The 24420-nt window shown below is 31.3% G+C and overlaps 2 protein-coding genes across 2 annotated transcripts in view; one reads left to right on the forward strand and one right to left on the reverse strand.

Moving 5' to 3' along the window:
- Nucleotides 1-24420, forward strand: part of LOC143914760 (uncharacterized) — a 1424209-nt gene that overhangs the window by 149570 nt on the left and 1250219 nt on the right. The window lies entirely within an intron of this gene.
- Nucleotides 1-24420, reverse strand: part of LOC143914054 (GTP-binding protein Rhes) — a 77477-nt gene that overhangs the window by 23468 nt on the left and 29589 nt on the right. Inside the window, exon 2 of the mRNA XM_077434145.1 lies at nt 9003-9196. Coding sequence (XP_077290271.1) covers nt 9003-9196 — 194 coding nt within the window. The remainder of the gene's footprint in view (nt 1-9002; nt 9197-24420) is intronic.

A 24420-nucleotide genomic window follows, 5' to 3' on the forward strand; every position in this document is an offset into this window, starting at 1 on the left:
AAAGTGAATTTTGAAAATTTGTGTTTCGCGACAATGACGTTCATTGTATAAATTGTATTATAATATGTACGTGTCCTAAAAATTAATGACTTATTTATCAAAAGAGAAATATTGGGAGGGCTAACGTTGTGACGTAATTTTTCTTTTGATAATAAGAAAATAATAAGGTTCGGGGTTGTTTCGTTTAATTGCCAATTACCGATCGAAAGCATAGTTGAAAAACAAAACATAACTTCAAATTTTAAATTAATTTTTACAATCAGATAATAAAAGTGTTATTATTAAGGTTGAAAAAATGAGAATTTTATTGCTTTGCAATTTAAATTTTATTTATTTGCAATTAAAATAATTGAAGCGTAAACGAGAAAATACTTGCATATATTTTAATTTTATAGAAATTTGTTGAGGAAAATTTTCACCACAAATTTATTAATTTATTTATGAATGCTAAAAATTTACCAAGCAAACTCACTCGTATGTACAAACGTACATATGTACCTATGTATGTACATACTATATGCTACACTGATTCAAATTCACAAAGAAAATTTTCAAACTAATTAAAAAACCTGTGCATTAAAAATAGCCTGTATATCCTTTGCGTTTTTACCTCACAAGCTTTTTTCATTTTGGCAGAGGGAATAGAATTTCGAATTTATTTATTCAAACGAAAAAAAGTTGGATTCCTTTTAAATGCACAGCATCTACTTTGAATGTCCAGATTTTAATCACACACTGTAAAGCTTATGTACAAATGTGCGCATTAATATATACTTATAGACATATGTATGTGTACACACACATATATATATATATACTTTTTTTATGAAATGTATGTATTAATTTCTGTATAGTTAATTTGGTTTGTTTCTTTTGTTATATTTTTGAGCATTAAGAATTCCTGTAATGCCACAATGGTCCAAACTTTAAATAAATAAATATATATATATATATATATATATATATATATATATATATATATATATATATATATATATATATATATATATATATATATATATATATATATATATACAGACTATATAGAGCTCTAATTATATATAGATAAAACTCTTATCTGTGGCGAGCAAATAAAACCTTTATTCGATTAGCGAGAGATCATAACCTTTATATTTCTGATAATATATATATATATATATATATATATATATATATATATATATATATATATATATATATATATATATATATATATACATATATATACATATATAATGATTTCTTTTTAAACAAAATATAATATTATATATATTTTATGAGTGAAAATTAGAAATAATTAAAGTCCATACGTAAAATTTTTATTCATGATAATATGGAATACAATATCGTTTGTTTAACCGTTTCAGACACAAGTTCAAAACGGTGGTTACATGAAAGGTTTCCATAAATCAAACTTTCAGATACATATAAGATTTCTGACGTTCACTCATAAAATATTTGTTTTATTTAAGGAAAACAGCTAAAGTAACAGTTGAATCATCTTTTATTGCGAAAGCATCAACATTTTTAGCATATTCGAAATATCGCTTCTTACTACGAAATATCACACATTATAATGGAAAAAGTTTCCCCTTTGAACTTATAATAATGCAGACGGCTTGGAAATACATTATACTCGTTTCGAATCTCACATGCCGGAAAATCGAAAAGCTTGATGAAAATCGTCTAGATACAAACAATTTCCCGGGCGGAAAAACCGTCGAGTCGGCGGCTTTATATGGTTATATTAAAGGCGGCGTTTGAGGATTGCAGGACGAAGGTATGCATAGACATCAGTATACATACGATGTTGGGTATGCTTAAGCAGTCTAATCTGTGCGCGAGGATACAAAGGAATTCATAATGAAGACGTAGTAGTCGTTGTTGGGGTCGGACCCTGGGGGTCGCTCTAAACTACGACAAAGTCAATACGACATGCAGGTATTCGAGGTTTTGTAATTGGCCGAGGAATTTTGGCTTTGCTCAAATCCTGAAATCCCACGTACAATGCGTATGTCTGCGTTGAGGCTGTATGTTGAGTTTTTGATCCAGGGATGTTTGAGAATCTTGAGGGTTTCAAAAGCGTTCCAGGATCAGGTAAAATTCCAAACTGGCTGTGTGTTTATAATATTTTAATGCTAAGCTGCTTGGTCTATCTATGTAGATTCTTCAGCATTCACATAAATGCACGTAGTCTGAAGTTTTGGTGATACGAAATTAAATACATAAATACGGCTTAGGTCGTTGTTACAATAACCGGCACATAAATATGTATGGAAATTAGCATTCTTTCTAAAATTAAAATTGCACGACATTATATAAGTATGTATGTACCTATGTATGTACATATATAAAAAAAAAATACAACTGAAAACCATGACGAGCAAAAATACCATACAATGTTCCCACAAAAAATATAATTCGGCCATCATTTGAAAAGAGTAGTCTTGAAGTGGCTAGCATTAGCCCTAAGAAGGAGATATTGAAAAGATAGAAAGTAGGTCCGCTTTCAGCTGTGTCCAAATAAAAATAAGATATTGCACATAAATTCAAAGCCTTAAATTTTTATTTCTTTGAGAAACTTGAGTTGACATTGTCTATATTCGTATATTAGAATATTAAAAGTCAATACATGTACTAATTTTAGTTTATTTTAGGCATACAGGAAAAGCTTTGTTTTCCAGAGGAAAATGTGCTTCCATTAACCGAATATTCATTGTCATCTGGATAATTTCCAAATGCACATTAGCCAACGTTGCCTTTATGAAGTGAAACATCCTGACACGTCCCTTAGGGGTGCTTTAGGCTCCCCGTTGTGGACTCGCATTTACACACATCAGCTAAAAGCCACACCGTAATCTTGAAAATTTTCCCCACCCTTGCATTTCTACAATATTGTTAGTGGCTTTGATTAAAATTGGGAGAAGGTGTCAATCGTGCTATGTTAATATGTACATATAGTCATTCTGTATACCGCTCTGAGAAGTAACTTACATACTTACATACATCTATCTACAATAAAAGTACAATACACACTAAAGATGTTTGTTCAATTGTACAACCAGATTAATAATATATATATATATATATATATATATATATATATATATATATATATATATATATATATATATATATATCATCATCATCATCATCATTTACAGCCATTCGCCATCCACTGCTGGATGAAGGCCTCTCCAACACGCTTCCACTCGTCTCTGTTTTGCGCAACACTCATCCATCTCATTCCGCACATTTTCCTAATTTCGTTCACCCATCTTCCTTGCGGTCTTCCTTTTACTCTTTTGCCTTCTCTCGGGTACCATTCAAGCACTTCTTTTGTCCACCTTTCGTCCATCCTCCTAGCTACGTGACCCGCCCATTGCCATTTCAATCTCTTCACTCTATCCACTATGTCCACTACCCTTGTCATATTTCTCACCCACGTGTTCCGCTTCCTGTCTTTCCTCGTTATGCCAAGCATACAGCGTTCCATACTTCTTTGAGTGCATTGGATTTTATTTTGCATCTTGGCGTTCAGTGTCCAAGTTTCACATCCATACGTCATCACTGGCAAAACGCATTGATCAAAGATCCTTTTCTTCAGGCAGAGTGGCATTTTTGATTTAAAAACAGCATTCATCCGTCCAAATGCACTCCACCCTAATTTCATACGTCTCTTTATCTCTTCATTTTTACTACCAGACATGTCAATTATTTGACCTAAATATAAATAATTATTTACTACTTCTACTGGTTTATCATCTAAGGGGATGCTATCAGGCATGCAATAACTATTGAACATTAGTTTAGTCTTATCTACGTTAATTTTTAATCCTACTTTTCTACTTTCCCTGTCCAGCTGTATTAGTCTGATAAGTAGGTCAGCTGAATCACGAGCTACTAAAACTATATCGTCTGCGAACCGAAGGTGACTCAAAAAGCGACCATTGATGCTTACTCCGGCTGTATCCCAATCCAATTTCCTGAAAACTCCCTCAAGCACCGCATTGAATAACTTGGGCGAGATTGTATCTCCTTGTCTTACTCCTTTTCCTATGCTAAATCTATCTGTACCTGAAAAAATTTTAACCGAAGCTGTGGCATTCTTATATATTGCAGCTAACAGTCCCACATAGGTTTCCGGCACTCCCTGTGTTTTTAGAGCGTTAAGTACTGCATTATGACTAACTGTATCGAAGGCTTTCTCATAATCGACGAAACCTAGGCACAATGGCCGTTGATATTCGTTGGCGCGCTCGATTAGTTCGCCAACTACTTGGAGGTGGTCCATTGTGCTGAAATTTGCCCTAAACCCTGCCTGCTCTACAGGTTGGTTCTCGTCGAGGATATTCTTCAGCCTTTCTGTAATAACCTTCGTGAAGAGCTTGTAGACCGCTGAAAGTAGACTAATGGGTCGGTAGTTCTTGATATCGCTTTTGTCGCCTTTTTTGTGTATTAAAATGATAGTTGCGTTATTCCATCCTTCTGGTATAGCTTGGTTCTGGATGCATTTGCTGAAAAGCCTAGCTAAGATATTAATTAGGGGGGGGCCGCCACATTTTAGTAAGTCAATGGGAATATTATCTTCCCCTGGGGATTTACCGTTCTTTGCAGTTTTTAGCGCGGCCTCTACTTCGCTAGGCAATACTGCAGGAACCCTTTGGCCGTGTGTCGATTCCAGAGCGGGGAATTGGCCGTTGTCGTTCTCGTATAGTTTTGCATAGAACGTGTAAACTCTGTCTATGATTTCTTCTCTATTCCTAATTATTACTCCGCTCTCTGATCTGATTGCGATCATTTGGTTTTTGCCTAAGAAAAGATCCTGTTTGCACTTTTTCAGGCTACGGTTATTCTTAATGGTATTTTCTATTAGCTTGCTGTTAAAATCCCTGACATCCCTGACTATTCTCTTTTTAATTTCCTTATTTACTAGATTGTATTCTTGCTTATTATTATCCCTATCTAAATTCCTTTTATGCTTAATTAGGTTTTTTGTTTCCGCTGAAATTTTGCTTAATTTAATCTGTTTCCTGAATCCACCTAATTTCTTACCTGTTGAGGTTAGAACCGAACTAATTACAGTGTTCAATTCCTCGATGTCTGCTTCTGGGTTTAATTTCCCGTATCGATTTCCAAGTTCGAGTTCGAGTTCGAATTCCATATATATATATATATATATATATATATATATATATATATATATATATATATATATATATATATATATATATATATATATATATATATATATATATATATATATATATATATGATAATAATCTTACAGTTTGCACATACATATATACAATAGCTAAATATGTTTGAAAATACTACACGAAATGAGGATATTACATTTTATATGTAAATTTTTGGACGTGAATGTCTCCATAATTTGTTTGCAAATCTTCTTCATAGTCAGTGCCTCAATGCTATATTCACCTATTTTCTCTGGAAACGGCATTTTGACTACAGAACAGTTAAGAACCGACCTGATTTGATCAGTCCACCGTATATGGGATCTTCTCTCCTTTTCTACGGCATCAACCGCAACTATGTAGCTACTATCCAGTATTCTAGCCACGTGTCTAAAAGACTGCATAACTTTGAGAGACGATCTTTAATATGAACCTCTTTCAATATTGAAATATTGATCCTCAATATTCGTCTCCAATCCCTCATTTCAAAAGCTTTGATTTTATTTATATTAGGCTGCCCTCCATGTCCACGTTTCGGGAGTATGTAGAAAAACGGGAAAACAAGGCTTTTTAAAGAAAGATTTTTTGTTGAATTTTTAACGTTGTCATCCCTGATTATCGCAATCCTTCTTCTGACTTCTCCATCGTGACCTTCAGAATTGTTGATTCGAGAACCGAAATATACGAAGCGACTAATCACTTCCAGTCCAAAAAATGTTTTTAAATTATATCTATTTCAAAACATCACTTCTAATTGTAAATACATACGTATTATATAATAGGTATAATGTATTTCAAAGATAACGTGATTTGTCATTTAACTAATTGTACAAACTATTGACACAATCTATCACTCCTACTGCTAGTCAAATACGGCTCAATAATATAATATATGAAATAGTGTATTACAAACTTTTCAAGGATTCAAAAAAATATTGTTTAATTTTAAAAATGTAGTTTAATTTTATGGCCCGTATTCATTTGGTCAGTAATTTCCTTTGATTTGGATAGATAATCAGTAAGTTATATTATCGGTAATTGACTTCTTGACTATTGTATTTTTTTTCAAAAAATATTTTAAATAATGAGTTATTTAATAACTGTTTATTTGTTGCATGAAGTATGACAATTGTGGTCGATGTAACGGTGAGAGTAGAGAGATTGAAATACTAATGGACGATAGATGTACGAAAGAAGTGTTCGAATGGTAACTGAGAGAATGTATAAGGGTGCAATGACAGCCGCAGGGGAGATGGGTGGATGGAATCAGAAAAATATATATATATATATATATATATATATATATATATATATATATATATATATATATATATATATGTGGGATGAGACAGGTGAGAGTTACCCAAAAGAGAGATGAATAGAAACAAATTGGAAAGGTCTTCATCCAGTAGGTGATGGCGATTGGCTGTGAATGATGAAGATATGTACATTATTATTAGAAAAAATTGTAAAAGCTACTATTTATTTAAAAAAAATAAACCATTTAAACTGTTGCCATTTTAATTACGGTTGAGAGTTTTTTGCTCACACTTTTTTTCAACTTATCCTTTTAAATTTTTTTAAAGAATTTCAGATTCTATAAGGAAGTAAGTAAGTAAGCCATTGTTACTTATAAAAGTAAGCCATTGTTACTTACCACGAAGTAAGCTTAGCCATTGTTACTTATAAAAGATGATGAAATTTCTCGGTATTAGTATTTAAATGTGTTTGTATTTAAGCTCGGTTTGTATATAATTGCCACAGTTTTTTAAAGGTAAAGTTTAATTACAATTAAAACACAGCATCCATATATACATATGTACATATAACAATTCAATAATCCCTTTAATAAGACCAAATCCCCAATTTTAATTAATACCAAAAGCGAACGCTTAAAATCCAAACAAATGACCCAACAAAGAAAAGGCAGATTAAACTTTGAATAATAGTTGCATGAAACTAAGCCTGAGTTTAATGAAGCTAGTATATATGAACCTATGTATGTATGTAAAGTACATTGTACGTAAGACCCAAGACTTAATTATTCGGTAGCTTGCGACTGCATCTCACCACTTTACGTCGGCCGTCTAATATAACCCTTTCGAAACCCCCCCGCCTATCTATCCATCTATCCTCTCATGCAAATAAGATTAATTGAAGCTTCATCACAGACCCGCAGTGTGCCGGTGAGAGGGGTAACTTCGCGCGTTTCCATCAGCTGTTAATTATTTTCGATGTTATTGCTCGCTAGGGGGTTTGTTGTGCTCGCGTGCTAATGCCACCCCCTAGCTGGGGGTGGAAAGACTAACTCCCGGCAAATAATAACCGGAGGGCTCGTAAAAAACGAAATCTCTGGAGAGGTGCCGTGGGGGTGGTGGAGGTCGAAAAAGCTGAAGGAAAAGGATAATTAATTTAGACAAGTGCCGGCCGTATCGTGTTGAGTTACAGAGGAGATTCTTCACTATTGCTTGGATGGATTTTTCGTTCGCAAGAAATAAATTTTCGAGTGCAACCAAAGGGTGGTTTAAATGAGATGAATTTATGCGGAGTAAGGGAGTCGAAAATATGATTAAATCTTGAAGATGTATCACTTGACCTTAAAAATATAAACAAAAATAATTTTTTTACAATAGTGCATATAGTGAAGCATCTTTGAGGGGTCCTTTTCTGGTGAATGTTTTTTGATTTGTTGAAGTAGAAGACAGGAATAAAAGTCGGTGTAGTATTGTTTTATTTCATTTATAAGGTATATTTACAAATTTGTATTTCATATACATATTTATGTATGTATATGAAGAATACAAATCATACCAGATGATTTTAGGATACTTTCTATTATAATTTTACGACTATATCTTGAGAATCACGTACGATCACTGTTATCTTAACAAATCTTGAATTTTTTTTAAAACAACAAATGTTATGCATAGTTACGAATTAGTTATGTGTTTTAAAACATTAGTATTTTTTCATCGTAACTGTTGTACTTGGAAAGGTTTAGTATTGAATCACCTTAGTGTTGTCTTTGTATTAAGGTATGCATAGTTTTTATTGATTTTTTGTAGTTACTGGCGTAGAGGGAACAAGTGGAGGGGACTTTGACGCTATACTGTAAGCTTGATATTGATTTTGATTAGAATATTGATTTTCGTAGCTGCTGGCGTTTACTTGTTTTGTATATAAAGCAATATGTATAAAAATGAGATGCAGTAAGTTCTAGAGTTCTAACTTTATTAAGTGTTTAATTAAAAAGCTAATTATATACGTAGGTATATACTCAAGTTATATATGTATAAAACAAGCAAAATTTACTTTTTATATAAGATATTTTGCAGTGATTCTGTCAATTATTTTGACAACAATGAAATCGTGACTACGTTAAAGACAAAGCGAGCTTTCAATGATGTTAAGTGTTTCAAATTTCTACAACTATAACATGTTTCAGTGTTAAAATATAGTACGATCGACAATATCTGGTAGATACATATTGTTTTGTTATGTATTTTTAATGTAATATTATGGAAAATAACATTGTTATAGTATTATTTACAATACAAAGTTGTTACTATTCACGACCAGACTGCATAAAGGGAGTTTCAACTTCATATAATAACAAATCGAGTCGTTCAAGAGGAAAATTCATTAAAAATTTCATATAAATTTAAATGGGGGAACAAATTCACAGTTGAATTAATGTGTTATCTTAAAAATGTTGTAAAAAAACATTCGAATTTTCTTGAAAGCTTTTGAATAAGAAATAATTAAGTAATGAATAAAGTTTGACGCTCGGAAGCGCAATATAACCTGTCAGGAAGCTGAGCCTTCTCATTGCCGGAAAGGGATGGTTTCCAGAAGTGTCTAGCAGATCGAGCTGGTATATCTCTCCTCGTATCCGGTACAACTTCCGGTGGAAGTCTTCGATAGTTGGCGTGTAGCTGTCTTCGAATTTGGCGCCTAGGAAACGTGCCACCAACGAAGTCTTGCCAACTCTGGCAGATCTGTAACAAGTTTCAATCAAAACGTAAATATTTCTGAAAATTTTGGCGCGCAAACAAATACGCTATTCAAACTATTTCACTCGCGAGCTAATTAAATGTCTGATATGTAAGCCCTCGGCTGTTTATGCATATGCTGGAAGATTTAATCTACCAAATCTAAGTAATGTTAATAACACTGTTAATAACAAAAAAAGTAGATTGTTTATTTTATCGAGGTTAGCCAGTTATCAAAGAATTTTTGTTATTAATCCACAAGAATAGTTGAAATATGATATTTCTAAGTGGAATTTTATTTAATTCTCATATAAAGACAATTTAATATATTATCCCTATTAATTCAATTCAGATTCGTGTAAATACGAGTAAATAATATTACGAGTTTTTAGCTCACAATTTTACCGATTTAAAATTCAGCATACTTCAAATTAACCCATTTAAACGAAAACAAAAAATAGTGTGATCAGAACACTATCTCAATAAACATGTTTCAATAGAAAAAACTCAATGTAAAATAGTATTAACACTGGAAAAAAATCCCAAGTGAAAATCGTACTTTTGACTTCATTTGAACTGAACGACTACTTAGAGAGATTTGAAAGCTGAAAAGTACTACAAATGAAAGATAAAATATTCAACTATAGAATTCAATATTCATTTTGAACAGGAAATTGACAGATTTTGAGACATCGACCGAACAACACCAAGATATACATATGTAGAAAAATCGCGCGATTTAAAAAACACATATCTCCGAATCTCGAGACAATCAACATTTTTTATTACCATTTCATGTTTACTGGGCATAGATCTTTAAGAAAAGCCATATCTCATCTCTGAATAATTTTTCGTGTTGAAAAGTGTAATTTATATTTGTGTAGTGTCTGTTTAAATGTATAGACTTTCATTTTACCGGACAAGCATGCAATGGAAGATGCTTGTCAACAGCTTGCAGTCTATAAAGATGCAGGCTAAAAGAGGAGTGAGAACAAGTGGTGAAAGTTTTAGCTTATTTTGATCAAATAATGTATCCTATGTCCTTTAATCAAAATCAATACACGTATACATATGTATATATATATATATATACATACATGTATATTTACATTAGTTTGGAATCACACTTACTCCAATTACCGAATACTCATTAGCTTAGTTCGTCACAGCAGTTTCATCGTACTATGACAAATTATACAGGACATGGTATTTGTTGATCACAAAGCCGAACTTACACAAGGACCAAACATATTCACACGCTGCACTTTGAGAATCGCTGTCTGTCATATATCATATATGTATTTGCATTTGGGCGTAAATTCTCCCATATTCGAATGCAATGAATATATTTTTCATCTTATTCTCGATAACCCTACTAGGGTCATCAACTGTTATACACTCCCCTTTATGTAAATCCTTAATTTATTATTCATTGAAATTTTTCGAGCGGAAGAAGGTGAGTTTCCTCTCTTTGTGGGATGACACAGTTTTCGCCAAAGAATACTAAAGGAATCTTAAGCGAATTGTGAAATATGTACACATGTGCACATTTCCCACCGCGAGACGTTCGAGAGACCCTTGACCTCACATAAATAACTTCGAATAAATAAATAAAAAAAATAAAATGGAAGTGTATTCGATTCACGTCGTACAAATAATGATTTACGTATGATACGATTCAAGGGCGTGCGTGTAGGCAAATAATATTGGTAAAATTCACCGGCAAACACCTGTCACCGGGTTTTCGATGAAACTCTCTGATATTCGATCCGTTCACTTTAGAATAGACTTTCATAACTGTCATCGATGATTGACGTGATTTTATATTTTAATACATTACTTACACATATGTAGGTAAGTCAGTCGTTCCGTGTGTTTTTTATCCGTGCATATTTCGATTTCGGAAAATGTGATTCGATATGCAAATTGATGAAGTGTATGTGTCAAAAAAAAAACGAGTAAAAAAATTGAGTTTTTCACGGAAGTGTCGAAATGTGAATATCAAATCTCGATTTAAAAGTGAATCAAGTCATATGTGGATGTTGATTTATGAGATTTTTTTTGGATGAAATTATTGAGATAGTATTTTACAAATGGGAAGGTTGATCGTTGCGAATTGTCATAGTAAATTTGTACGTAAGCGAAGAACCTTAGAGACATTTAAATTAATTAGTTTTTTCGTTTGAAAGAATCCATTGTTACTCTAACCATCTATTGTCGGCATGGCAATGCAATCCTGTGAGATTAAATGAAAAAAAAAGGAAGGAGGTGTCACAGGATAAATTATTGAGGTGAAATATTACCCGCGACATTTTTAAATGAATTTTTAATTAATTAAAATTATATTTTCAATATTACTACATACGTACATATATATATTGTATTTCTGTATGTATGATTTGCTATTTTTTATACCTAAAATGATTAATGAATTAATAGATTAATGCCAGTTTTCAAATACTGGTTAATGAAATCTATAAAAATGAGCAAATATTTACGAGCATATTACCAAAACACGACTTTCGAAATACTTGCTGATTCAAATGTGTTTTAAATTACATAGAATATATTGAAAAAACTCATCTGCACTCTTATAGTTATGTTACGAAATTATAGTAATGTTGCGAACCAGCCGTGTCTGGACTTTAAAACGAGTGACACTTGGCCGAAAAGACATTAGACCGATTGTGTATTGAAAATACTCAAAATTAACTGGAAACAGATGCATTATTCAGAAATCACTTTGAACTTATTAAAATTTGATATTAATGATAAATTTAAACAATTAAAATTTCATTCGGCCCTACATATGTTTGTTGGCTTAATGTCCTCTCGGCCAAGGGTCCGTCGGCTTAGTGTCCGTCGGCTTAGTGTCCGTAGGCCAAGTGTCCATTCAGCCAATCGTATAATATATAGCCAATAGTCCAAGCAACATAGCTTAGTGGTTAAAATGATGTCAACTGAAGGGTCATGGGTTAAACTCCTGGCCTAGTGTTACTGGCCTGACCTTGAATATATGTGACTCCAGGTCAACCGCTTCCTATAAGACTCTGTCAATTTATCTGATTTCATTGTTGAAATGGCAACCTCAAAATTATTTGAATATAATTTCAAATTTATAATCATAATATTATTAATTTATATAAAGTGCAAATGCACAAATTTAGCCATATGTGTCGCCTTGGGTAAAAAGCCTGAAATGGCACCATGGTAAATATAAATTTCTATATTTTACATGAGACCGAAACGGCGTCTGTAATTCTTTTTTGATTGGCTATCGTCAAAGTCGTTTCTGATTGGCTGGATTAAATAAATTTTTTTCGATTCAAATAAATTTAATAAAAAAACAAATGAAGATTTTTTTCATATTCTCACTACTAGACAGCATTTTCATGCCAAATTGATTTTATTAAATCTGTGCTAAAACGGAAGAGATGAGAATTGGAACCGAGCAAAGCCGGGTAGCATAACTACTAATATATATTTATGTATAATCAGCACACAGCCTATACGTTAGATTCCTGCACTTTGTTCTTTTCTCCTGTGACATGACCAATTTGATGAATTCGTCGCCTGTTGCAATGAGCATCAAGCTCAAAAATATTTATTTTTACTTGGATTTGTTTATTCTAAAATATACTAATCTGATTGAGGGATTGCTTAATTAGAGATCGTAAATTCGTTCTAATATTGTATTTGTTTTTATATATTGATTTATTTGTTTTACATTTTATATTTATCTTTCTTTATGGTCTTATTTTGTTTTTGCATTCATATTTATGTATGCTTGCACTCTTTTTTATTTAGCCATAGTGACGATTTTGAGCAATTCCGTATATCAATATGACAAAATTGTAAAAGAAACAAATAACATTATATATTTTTCTCAATATATGTATGTAGTTAAGATAGTTAAAAATCATTATTCATTAAAATAATTGATTTAAGCGAACATTTGCGTGTGGTTTATCATTATTTCATTACATATTTTAATTTTTAAAATCAAGTGAAATAAGTAATTTAAAGTTCTGTTTTTCAATTTTCATCCGCCCGAGTAACTTGGTTAACATAACGTTAATTACACTGTTCGACATGAAAAATGGTTCAGAGACGAGATATGACTTTTCTTATAGATCTACATATGTCCAGGAAACACGAATCTGGTAATAAAAAATGTCGATTAGCTTGAGATTCGGAGATAAATGTGTTTTTTAAATCGCGCGATTTTTCTATATCTTGGTGTTGTTCGGTCGATGTCTCAAAATGTGTCAATTTCCTGTTCAAAATAAATATTGAAATCTTTAGTCGGGTATTTTATCTTTCATTTGTAGTACTTTTTAGCTTTCAAATCTTTCTAAATAAACGTCCAGTTTAAATCAAAAGTCAAAAGTACGTATTTTCACTTGGGATTTTTTCCCACTGTTAATACTATTTTATATTGAGTTTTTTCTATTGAAACATGTTTATTGAGATAGTTTTCTGGCCACACTATTTTTTGTTTTCGTTTAAAAGGGTAAATTGGAAGTGTGCTGAATTTTAAATCGGTAAAATTTAAATTCAGTAATAGTCGTCATTTGTCGAACAGTGTTATCCCCAAAGGAGATACAAAATCAATCAACGAAAATGCACAATAGTATACCGAATACTAATGGAAAATTTCAATATTAAAAGTGGAGCTTGGTCCGTTTTCGCATAGGAAATTCCCCGCGTTCATCGAATATTTATGATTTTTCCTCGGAAAATCTTCGACTTCGTTATGCTCGCAGTATGTTCACGCAGACATACCCATGCACATTCACCGATACACACACACACCCTATGGAAAATGTTCAATATCCGAACAATTTCTATACACGATGGATAGAATAACCCCGCTGATCGAATTTCAGACGCTCGTCGAACCTTGAGCAATGTATTGCGACACATACTTTGACTGTCGCTGGCCGCCTGACAATGCGACGATCTAGTAATTAATTCGTATGCGATTTTCACGGAACACTTGAGCTTAAAGCGAAACCCCAATATAATTGGCGATACGTGAGGAAAATTTTGTTACTGAACCGGAAACTGGAAAGTAATTTTGAAGTATAATTTCCACGGAAACATACAGATTGAAAAAAGTCTGAGATATTGTACTTTATATTAATTAAACATTCTCAATGATTGCATGCGCACATTAAACACACCTGAAAGTATGTATTTGAGAATACTCGAAAAGGTAAGTGTCGTTTATATTTTCAGATTTTGACTTCATTTATGTAATCCGGCACCGTTTAAGTTTATAGGACAGTTAAAATTATACAAAGATAATCAAAACGAATTGCCCTAATTTAATGTTAAAAGCAGGCTTAAGGCAATGTCGCACATTGCAATAAAAGGTATGCTAACGTTCTGTATTGAAAAATGTGATTTTTGAAAATTAAATATATTTATTATGGTTATGAAAGTAGTATGTCAAGATTTAATATAATATATTTATAAACGTACTTTTACTTAATTGAACGTTTTAACAAATTTCTACGTAAATCTAATTAAAAAGAAAACTCCAGACTCTCAATATCAAACAATAAATATTTATACTTTATTTACAAGTGTTAAGTTTATATACCAAAGAAATTCATCAATATTCAAATTAATTTGATTAAATTGATTGTTTTTAAAGTATATTAATATGAATACAGAATTATGTGTACGTACATATATACATATTTATGCATATGTATGTAAAATTTATATATGAAGAAGTTGGAATCCTACTTTTTCCAATGAAATTATCTAAAAAAAAAACAACAATAAATTCTACTTAAAAAAGGCATACATTTTCTAAAAAAGTTTTGATACTTTAATATAAAACTGTATATATATACTCGTATTTATATATACATATGTATATGTATATGTATATGTAGACAATAAATGAAGGAGCTTTTTGAGAAGTGAAATATATTTTTTTTATTATAAAAAGCATCTATTTTTTTCCCTATGTATCTATGTATATATAAAAATTAATGAACTAAAGGTTTGTATAAAAAAATTTTTTGCGTTGTGCTTGTGTACATGTTTTATTACATTTAGCCTGAAAACAAATGTGATTAAAATCATCTCATGTTAACATGTTCATTAAAGAGCTACCGTAGAGCACACGAAATTCCACAACTGTTTGCGGCAATTTTTACTAAAATGCAAAACTCACATTTTCCATCATAGTGTAACCGAGGCAAAAAAATAACCACGGACAAACAAACATCCATTGGCGACCGTCACAAAAACAGTTCGAAAAACGTTGGTTTAATCCCTTGCGGGATATGCAAAGTAACTCAAAGCGTATGACGTCCGCACAAAGTATTACGGCGGCAGAAAAACTCAAACATTCTAGGTTTTATATTATAATACTTTACTCGATTTTTTTAGGGGCTAAGCCCTGTTTTATTGACGCGAACCTCCACCTCGTTTTGTTAAGCAAATTAAACGGCACCGACGGTGGCTAAGCCTCCGAAAGCTTCTTAATTACGCACCCAAGCTTTCGTTCTCGAGGAGCTTTCAGCCTGAAATAGACCGCGAGGTCACTCTCGATTGCGATTCGTCACTCCATCGTCGACCTGACAGACGAAGGGTTTTCTTTGCCTGGCGAAAGGGCGAAAAAGGTCTTTTGATCAAGAAACCTCTTAAATATATGCGACCGTAAGTGTATTAAGACGTGTGACTCTACATATCGCTCGTTAGAACCATAGCTTAAAATTGAATGTAAATTTATCTAATTAGGACACAACATAAATCTACGTTTAGATATTATAATAAAAAGAAAAGTATGATTTTAAAAATATTCTAAATGGGTGAGGAAAAACTTGATATCAACAAAAAAATCAAATATGATCATGAAATTGATTTGATTAATGACCAATTAATTCACTTACATAGCTGTGCCATTATACATATTTCCGATATGAAAAATTATATTTTCATTTATAAAGTAGGAGTTTTTTTAAGCTTTTAGCAAAACATTTGTAGATTTAATTAAAGTTTAAAAATATTTACATCTAACTAGGTGTAATTTAGCATTTAGCCTGAATTAGCAAAAGCAGGTGAAAATTTAATAAAAACTCGGATAGCGATAAATTGGGGTTACCTGTAATGTCGCTATGACCTACATAATTTGAAAAAAAGGGAATTATGTTTCTGCTTAAATTAAAGTAACATGAAGTAGAGTACCGAATTCGGCAGTATCAAACTGAAAACTGACGATTTGCAAAGCGGATAAATAAAAAAACAAGATTTTACATTTATTTATTTAAAGTTTGGACCATTTTAGCATTACAGGAATTCCTAATGCGCCAAAATGGTTAAAAATATAACAGAAAAGAAAAGAAACAAAATAATTACTATAGAAATTAGAGACGACAAAAACAAAACATACATACACAAACAAAAATACATTTAACACAATCATAAAAAACAATAAAGCATTAAAATAGTTGCGGATAATAAAAAAAAAATATTTATATAGTACATATCTACATGTTCCAGTTTTTCATGGAAAAAGCTATTTTCGGAATTGAAAGGATTTAATCAAATTCAACATACAAACATAAAACAATGTGCTTTGTATATTTCCAGGTTTATGAAAGTTATGTATCTAAAATTGAATAAAGTGCATTGTAAATATTGCATTCAATATGTACGTTTGTTACGCTTTTGAATATCATAAAGAACGAATCCATTATGTGTATGTAATATTATATTTACAGTGCTGTACACTTTAAAAACGTATGCAAAGGGGAAAAGTTCTCAGTTCTGCGAACGCGTCACTTGCATGCATGTAAAATAAATTGCATGAACTGAATACGTAAACTTGCATAGCTAGCTAACGGTGCAACGTGTGTATTTCAAATGCATTAAAAATATGCTCACATAGCTAACGACCGCACACGTCAAAAGATCTATTTACGAAATTGTTTAATATACATATATATATTCGTAGATGTAAATTTGCAGAGAAAACCGCATTAACCATCTGTTCGCCGACGCGGTATTAGGAAAACCGCGAACCCACGTGGAAAACGTTCAATTTTCCCCACCATCGAACTGTTCGCGTGTGTGTTTTCATCTGCAAGGAGAAAATTTTGACTGCTGGCTCGAAAACAGTAATGAAAAAATATAAACATATATACGAGTGGTCTCGACGTCAAAGAACCCCAAGTGATTATTTTTTGTTTCAATAATCCTACCCTTCAATACAAAAGAGTCTGCAAGCTTTTGTTTGAACTAGACTTTTGCAGACCTTTTCACCTTTCGTTGAAGTGCGCTTCACTAATTTTAAACAGTGAAAAGGTGACACTTTTTTGAAATAAGGGGGGTTTACTTTTTACAGATTGTATCGCTGAAAGATTTCGAGTATTAATCGAAATTTCTCTCTTAAACTATTTAGCATTATTCAGAATAAAGGCTATTGAATTTGGCTAAAATAAGTTTACAAATTTGAGATGAAAATAATACAAACAATTCAATTCAATTGCAGTCCTATCTTTGCATATTAAATCGATATTATTTTCCTTAGGAATGAAACGATATTTTCTTACAAATTTATTATAATTTTTTTTGTTTTGAAATATATTATATATCCAATAATGTAAAAAAATGTCAAAAGCATAAAAAATTCCAACAATAAAAAGCCAATTTTGCAATTTGATGAATTGAATAGAATAAATCTTTTTCAATGTATGTATTGAATTTAAGCTGTACTTCAATGATATTTATATTTCCATTAAAGTTACAGCCTGTAACTTTAATGGAAATATAAATTTCATTGAAGATTTAAATTCTATATTCTATAAAATTATGTTCTATTATCAATTTTAAATATATACTTAAATAAATCAAAATACAATTTTCTTTTACATAATAAAATTAATTCAATTATCTGCATACGTATATATGTATGTATGTATGTTGGCCTAATCTTTCAAAGCTTGGTTATCAGTTTAGACAAATTTTTCAAATCTTTTTTCAGTAGTCTAAAGATATTTATATACATAAAGAGTTTCCTTTATATCCGTAACTGAATTTATAACCAATATACGAAAAATCTTTGCGAGTTTATCCAACTTTATTTATATTCTTTTATACGAGTGATAAAATCATTTTATCTTTCACAATCAATTTAACAACTGAGAATGCTTCCGTCGAATTTTATCGTTCGCAAAACTCGAACCGTTCTAAATCTCTCGGTAAACCTTCGCAGAGGAGAACTTCTGTCGATATAATAATAACACCATTGTCATTTCGTTTTTATGAAGGCTATTCATCGATATCACCCCTACCTTTTAGGCGTGACAAGGAAATTTATAGTCATTTATTTACTAATATGTACTTACATACATATTTACATACATATATCTAACGAGACTGTCAAACGGATCAGAATCGATATTATTTTCTACGTTCACTAAGCCATAAATTAAAATATGACACGTCTAAACTTGAAACATAACTTTGCATTCAGCCACAAATAAACAATTCCATTCAGTACATTGTATGAGGTATATATTTCAAGACAGTTTTATTCAAGTATATAACGCGTATTCTCAAAGGTATCTGAATTACGAGCCTCGTACATTCCCTATCTTGGGAATATTCGGCAACGTGTGGTTTCTCATAACGGATTCTATTTTCGTTACAACGAACGAATGACCAAATTTCGTGGGCAAAACCCACGAATCGCACGAACAATCTTCTAGCAAGTTTAAATGACGATATCGAATGGGATCGGTAGAACGAGAGAACTTTTTAACTGTACCCGAAGCGAATATCATTAATCTCGGCGCGAGAGCTTTTCGTGTTCATTTGACGATTTGCGGAGGTCTTTCGGAAGACGTTTGAAATTATGCGAATTTTCAGCAAGTGAATCGTCCGAGAAATTGGCGAATTTTTCGTCGATATTTTCCATATTGACAAACATCAATCATTCGAAGTGTATTACATTTTTTTGGGACACCAGTGAAGGGTTTATTTTATCGGGATATCGGGATAGATAAAGTATTACGATTTTACTTAAAGATATACATATATAATAATTTTCTTTGAGACTGTGATTGATGTGTTTGGGGTGATAATCTACAGCACATGCACGATTTTTTATTTAGTTTCAAAAGCTCTTAAAACGTTGAACTAAAATTTATGTATTGTATGTAAGTGTCTAAGGTAACTTTTTATTTTCTTCTATTTATCTTCAAAGAAATATTATAAAATTACTATTTATAAATTTCAGCCATTTAATTTTTAAATAGAATAACTATGAACGCAGATTGAAATAAATTATTTTTGTATTAAATAAATCATTTTAATTCAATATTTTCAAACCAAAACACCCTTTTTTCTCAAATATGTTGCATCATCTTTATAATAAATTTATAAAAATAAATAAGATCTATCGAAGTCTTTCACAACCACGTTTAGAAGGTTTTGCTAATTAAATATGAAAAAATAAAGTCTATAAAATAAATAACAATAATCACAGTTCTTCAAAAAGTAGTCTTCCATCATACATTTTTATAATATATCCACCAACTTTTTGCTCACATTATTATTTCAGACTAGAAGCAAAGTTGCATGTAATAGAATGCCTCGGGATGTAATGGAAACTGGCAAAGTCTAAGCCGATGGGAGGGAAGAGGGGAAGAAGATAGTGAAGGCAAAGTCTCAAAAATGGGAAGGGGTACAATTTACCCCAGCAATAAAAAAAAACAAAACTTTATAAACGCGCTTTATTCGAAGCCTATTTAAGCTTATCAATCTTGCAGTGTATACAAACATTTTTGCGTACAAATTGACAGAGGCCTTTAAAAAAAAAAGCTCGTTTGAACTTTTCGATCAACAAGCTTAACCTTTCACGCGGATAGATCCGCTAGAACTCTGGGGCTTTTTACACCCCACGTTTACTCATCTTTCATCCTTGAGAAAGTATATAAGGTTCAGTTCACGCCTAGGCTCTGTCATGCAAAACGAGTGATAAGAAAATAGGCTTAGATGATTTATAACCCCCTTTTAGAAGTGTGTGTCTAACCCCGTTATTGTGTTTTAGCGCGTCGTTGAATATCCAACGCTTTGAGACGTGCTTTCTTCCACTTTTTATATATATATTTTAACGAAAATCGCGCTGCTTTATTTATTATGTGCTTTTGAAAGCTCGTCAACTCGAATAATTGATCCAGTTGATATCGATATCTTCTCAGTGCCGTTTCAAAGGACTTTTAAGCCCTTTAGCAGCCCCAGTTGTAATTTGAATTATCGGAGTTAATGTTTGAAAGTGTATACGAACGACCTATACATGTATTTATTATAAATTTTAATATGTGCCTTTATGAAGGCCGTTTGATGTTAGTTTGTTTACTTGATGGGAAATTTATGCGTGCTAGTATTTGTTAGGTTGTTTATGTACACCAAGCCCTGCTCAAATTTATGTATCAGAAATCTCTATTCTAAAGTACCTAATTATATGTATGATGATAGTCATAATATTTGTTTATTAAATTATCGTAATATTGTATGTTTATATGTACATACATACGTATTATATATGTAATAGTTTTTCTAACGTTAAAATTGTTGTAATACTTTTTTAACTGGATATTAATGTGATAATATTTTGACGAAAAAAATATTACGTGTGAATATTTTTTTCGTATGAAACTATTACAGTAGATGTCACTAATAAGCATTTAATTTAAGGAATAAAAATATATGTAAGTTCAAATTGATGTTTTGAAAAGTGTAGTTTTAAAAACGAAAATACGTTAAATTACAGTTTGGTGAAAAATTAGTGAAGTTCGAAATGAAGAAAAGTGGACTTTTGCCTCTTTCAAATATAACGGCTCAGTTATAAATATAAATATTATCATATAATAGCGCCATTATGTGTGTCTGTGTGCGATAACGCTCGCCGTACTATAATAGTCGTTTCGATTCGACATACGTACGTCACAGTTATAACACTGCCAACAAAACGTACGATATAATACGAAAATAATAACAGACCAAAAAAAAACTTCTATATATACTGTTTGCTACCAATGTTCCCTCTAGGGCAATACGTCTCTGAGCATTAAGCGCCAACTATTGAAAATTTATTTAACCCTCCCTCACTGGAGTGGGGTATGCAAGTGCACCAATTTTTACGTTTTTCGTAATAACTATGTCGTTTTCAAAGCTATGTATATACCCTATATTTCTTTTATTCCTAGAATGAACTACAAGAAATTTATTTTAATAGATTTCATATGATTTAAAAATACATTTATACATTTCTACGTTCCAAAGTATGATTTAAAGGCGGTAGCGATAAGTCATGTTTTTGAATGTTCGCTTGCATATTCTTGTTGATCGATGAATCAATGCGAGAGAAAGAGACAGCTATATTTTCGTAAGCTATTGTTTTTGGCGCGTGGCTATTGAGTCATGCATTCGCCTTTTGGCCTAATCTATGTGCGTTTGCATGTTGATGCTTGTCATTATTTTTTAATACAAAAATAGTCAAAAACATGCCATAGGATTAAAACTTTTTATTAATATATCTTATTAAAATAAGATATATATATATATATATATATATATATATATATATATATATATATATATATATATATATATATATATATATATATATATATATATATATATATATATATATATATATATATATATATATATATATATATATATATATATATATATATATATATATATATATATATATATATATATTGAACCCATTTGTATTGAGAAAAGCTGTATTTTTATTAAAAAATACTGGGATCTTACTCGACCCCGGTTCGGGACACTCGTTCGATCTCGACGCTCCGTCCTTCCAAGGTTAATAAATAAATTAATTGATAATTTTTTCTATTGGTGTTTTATATTGTTTATATGTAGGTAAGTAGTTTGTACCACATTTTTTCAATTTAAACAATTAAATATAAATATTAAATTAAATATATTTAAAAGGTATTTCTTTTATTTTCTTTTAATTAATAACTTAATATGCCTAACCCATGCGATGATATTTCATCGGGCACAACACCAGTTTATTATATTTGTGATAAAAATTTCCGTATAATAAAAAAATTGAATAATAACTGAAATAATGTGGAAAAGTCATCTAACTTTTAACATGTTCAAGAAAAACCGACCATGTACATATTTAAACTAATCACGTTTGTGATTAGTTTCAGTACATGATTTTTAAATTTTAACTATTATCCAACTGTGATTATGCCTGCTATTCGAATGAAAGCATATTATAGGTTTACTTTCATATGTACATATTTAATATGAAGATTATATGCTTGGAAGTTCCACTCGAACAATCAAAGTACATAATATTTGATACGAAAATGTAATATCAGCCGAGGATTTTACTAGAACGTATCATGAATAAAGCACATCTCTACATACAATTGAAACTGACAGCAGCGAAGCACGAATGCAAAAAATCATTGTCGCTTTTGATACGAGCTCTCAAAGCCCAGATCACTAACTATACGGACAAGTAGTTCACTTTGCACAAGCAAAAATACATTTTTTCTATTCTTTCCACGACTTTCATTACACCCTTTTCCATGTTCCATGTCGCGACGGCCACTTTCATTAGAGTGTGAAAAATGTCGCGAAATGGGCCTCACAGGCCAAAATATTGTAAGTACGCCCCGCGGCCTCTAATTGTGTCATCAGACCTCGGCCACAGCCCTTATTTTATTTGAAGGCTTTATATCAATTACTTGTCGAGTCGAGGCAACTTTCCGCAAATACGCCCACTTTAATTATTGACGCCGTTTGCGAAAAGTCTTCATTGTTTTCAGCACAGTTTCCCACTGGGATCATTCAGAAACCCCTCCATTTCCCATCTTCTTCATTGTTTCATTCCGGGAAACTGGAGCTTTCGAATGAGCTTTCGTCGGAGTGGACGTTAAACAGAGATCCGTTTTAGTTTCAGACTACATCACAGTCCTGAAAATAGTAAGAAGTAATAATTTTCAATTTCTTTTAATACCACTATGGCTTAAATCGGACTCACGAAGCGAGCGCATTCGACACGTGCAGCTGCAAGAGTCGGAAGTTTCGTTAAAATTTCAGTCGATGCAATTGTAAATTAATTAAAATTTTATACTTTCGGTTCTAAGCTTCATAAACCGTTCAGGTCGTTTGCAGTTTATGTGAAAGCTTCGTTTTATGAAAGGAACTGTTTCGTTATATGTTGCTTTATTGAAAAATTTAATATGAGGTCAATTTATATCACATTAATAATTATACACTTATATTTAATTTCTGAAATTATTTCATAACGATGCCATACGTTTTACGAGGAAAAAAATAATTTTTTCCATATAGGAAGGGTCTATTTTTATGCTTTTATACTTAACCCAACGATTTTTTGCTACGTCATGTAATTGTAGTGATTAGACCTTAGGGCGAGAAATATGATCGAATGAAGTGTCATTAAATAAATGTAAAACGTAATTTGGAAGGAAATTTATGTGGTTGAATTATTCCTCTTCAATGGAAACGTTAATATTTTGCCACAGCATAAATGGAAATGTATATAAAATAAAATAATATACAGTATTTTAGTATATACGTAAAATTAACACTAATGTTATTACAAAGGACTCGGACAAGGTTTATATTATATATGTATACATGTACATTTAATATACATCTATATTTTTAATAAAATTTAATTATAATAATATTAGATATATGTACATCGAATGACTAGTACCTTGTCTGATAAAGACGAAATAAAAATTAATTTAAAATACCTACATACTTAAGTGTTATACGAGAGCGCCAAAAATATTTTATAATTTTTAATGAAAAATGTCAAAGAATGTATTAATTCTACTTTTATTATATTTTTTATGAAAAAAAGAGAATATAAACTGGAGTAATATTAAGATAAAGTAAATACCTTGAATTAAGAATTTGTAATGATAATTAAATTATTATATGTATAATATTTTCACTAATCAATATGAAAAAGCTATAAAAATTTACATTATTTCACTATCAAAAGAAGCAGTTCATACGTAAAAGAATAATAAAATTTTTCCAAAAGCATTTTGACAAAATTCATAGACAAAATTCTGAGAAGAGTGAGAGGTCTTGAAACTGGCACACATCACATCACATATGACAATCATTTTCAGTCATACGAAGGGTGGTAAAAGGGGATGCTGGCA

Source organism: Arctopsyche grandis, chromosome 7 (genome assembly GCF_051622035.1).
Source record: "Arctopsyche grandis isolate Sample6627 chromosome 7, ASM5162203v2, whole genome shotgun sequence".
Lineage (NCBI taxonomy): Eukaryota > Metazoa > Arthropoda > Insecta > Trichoptera > Hydropsychidae > Arctopsyche > Arctopsyche grandis.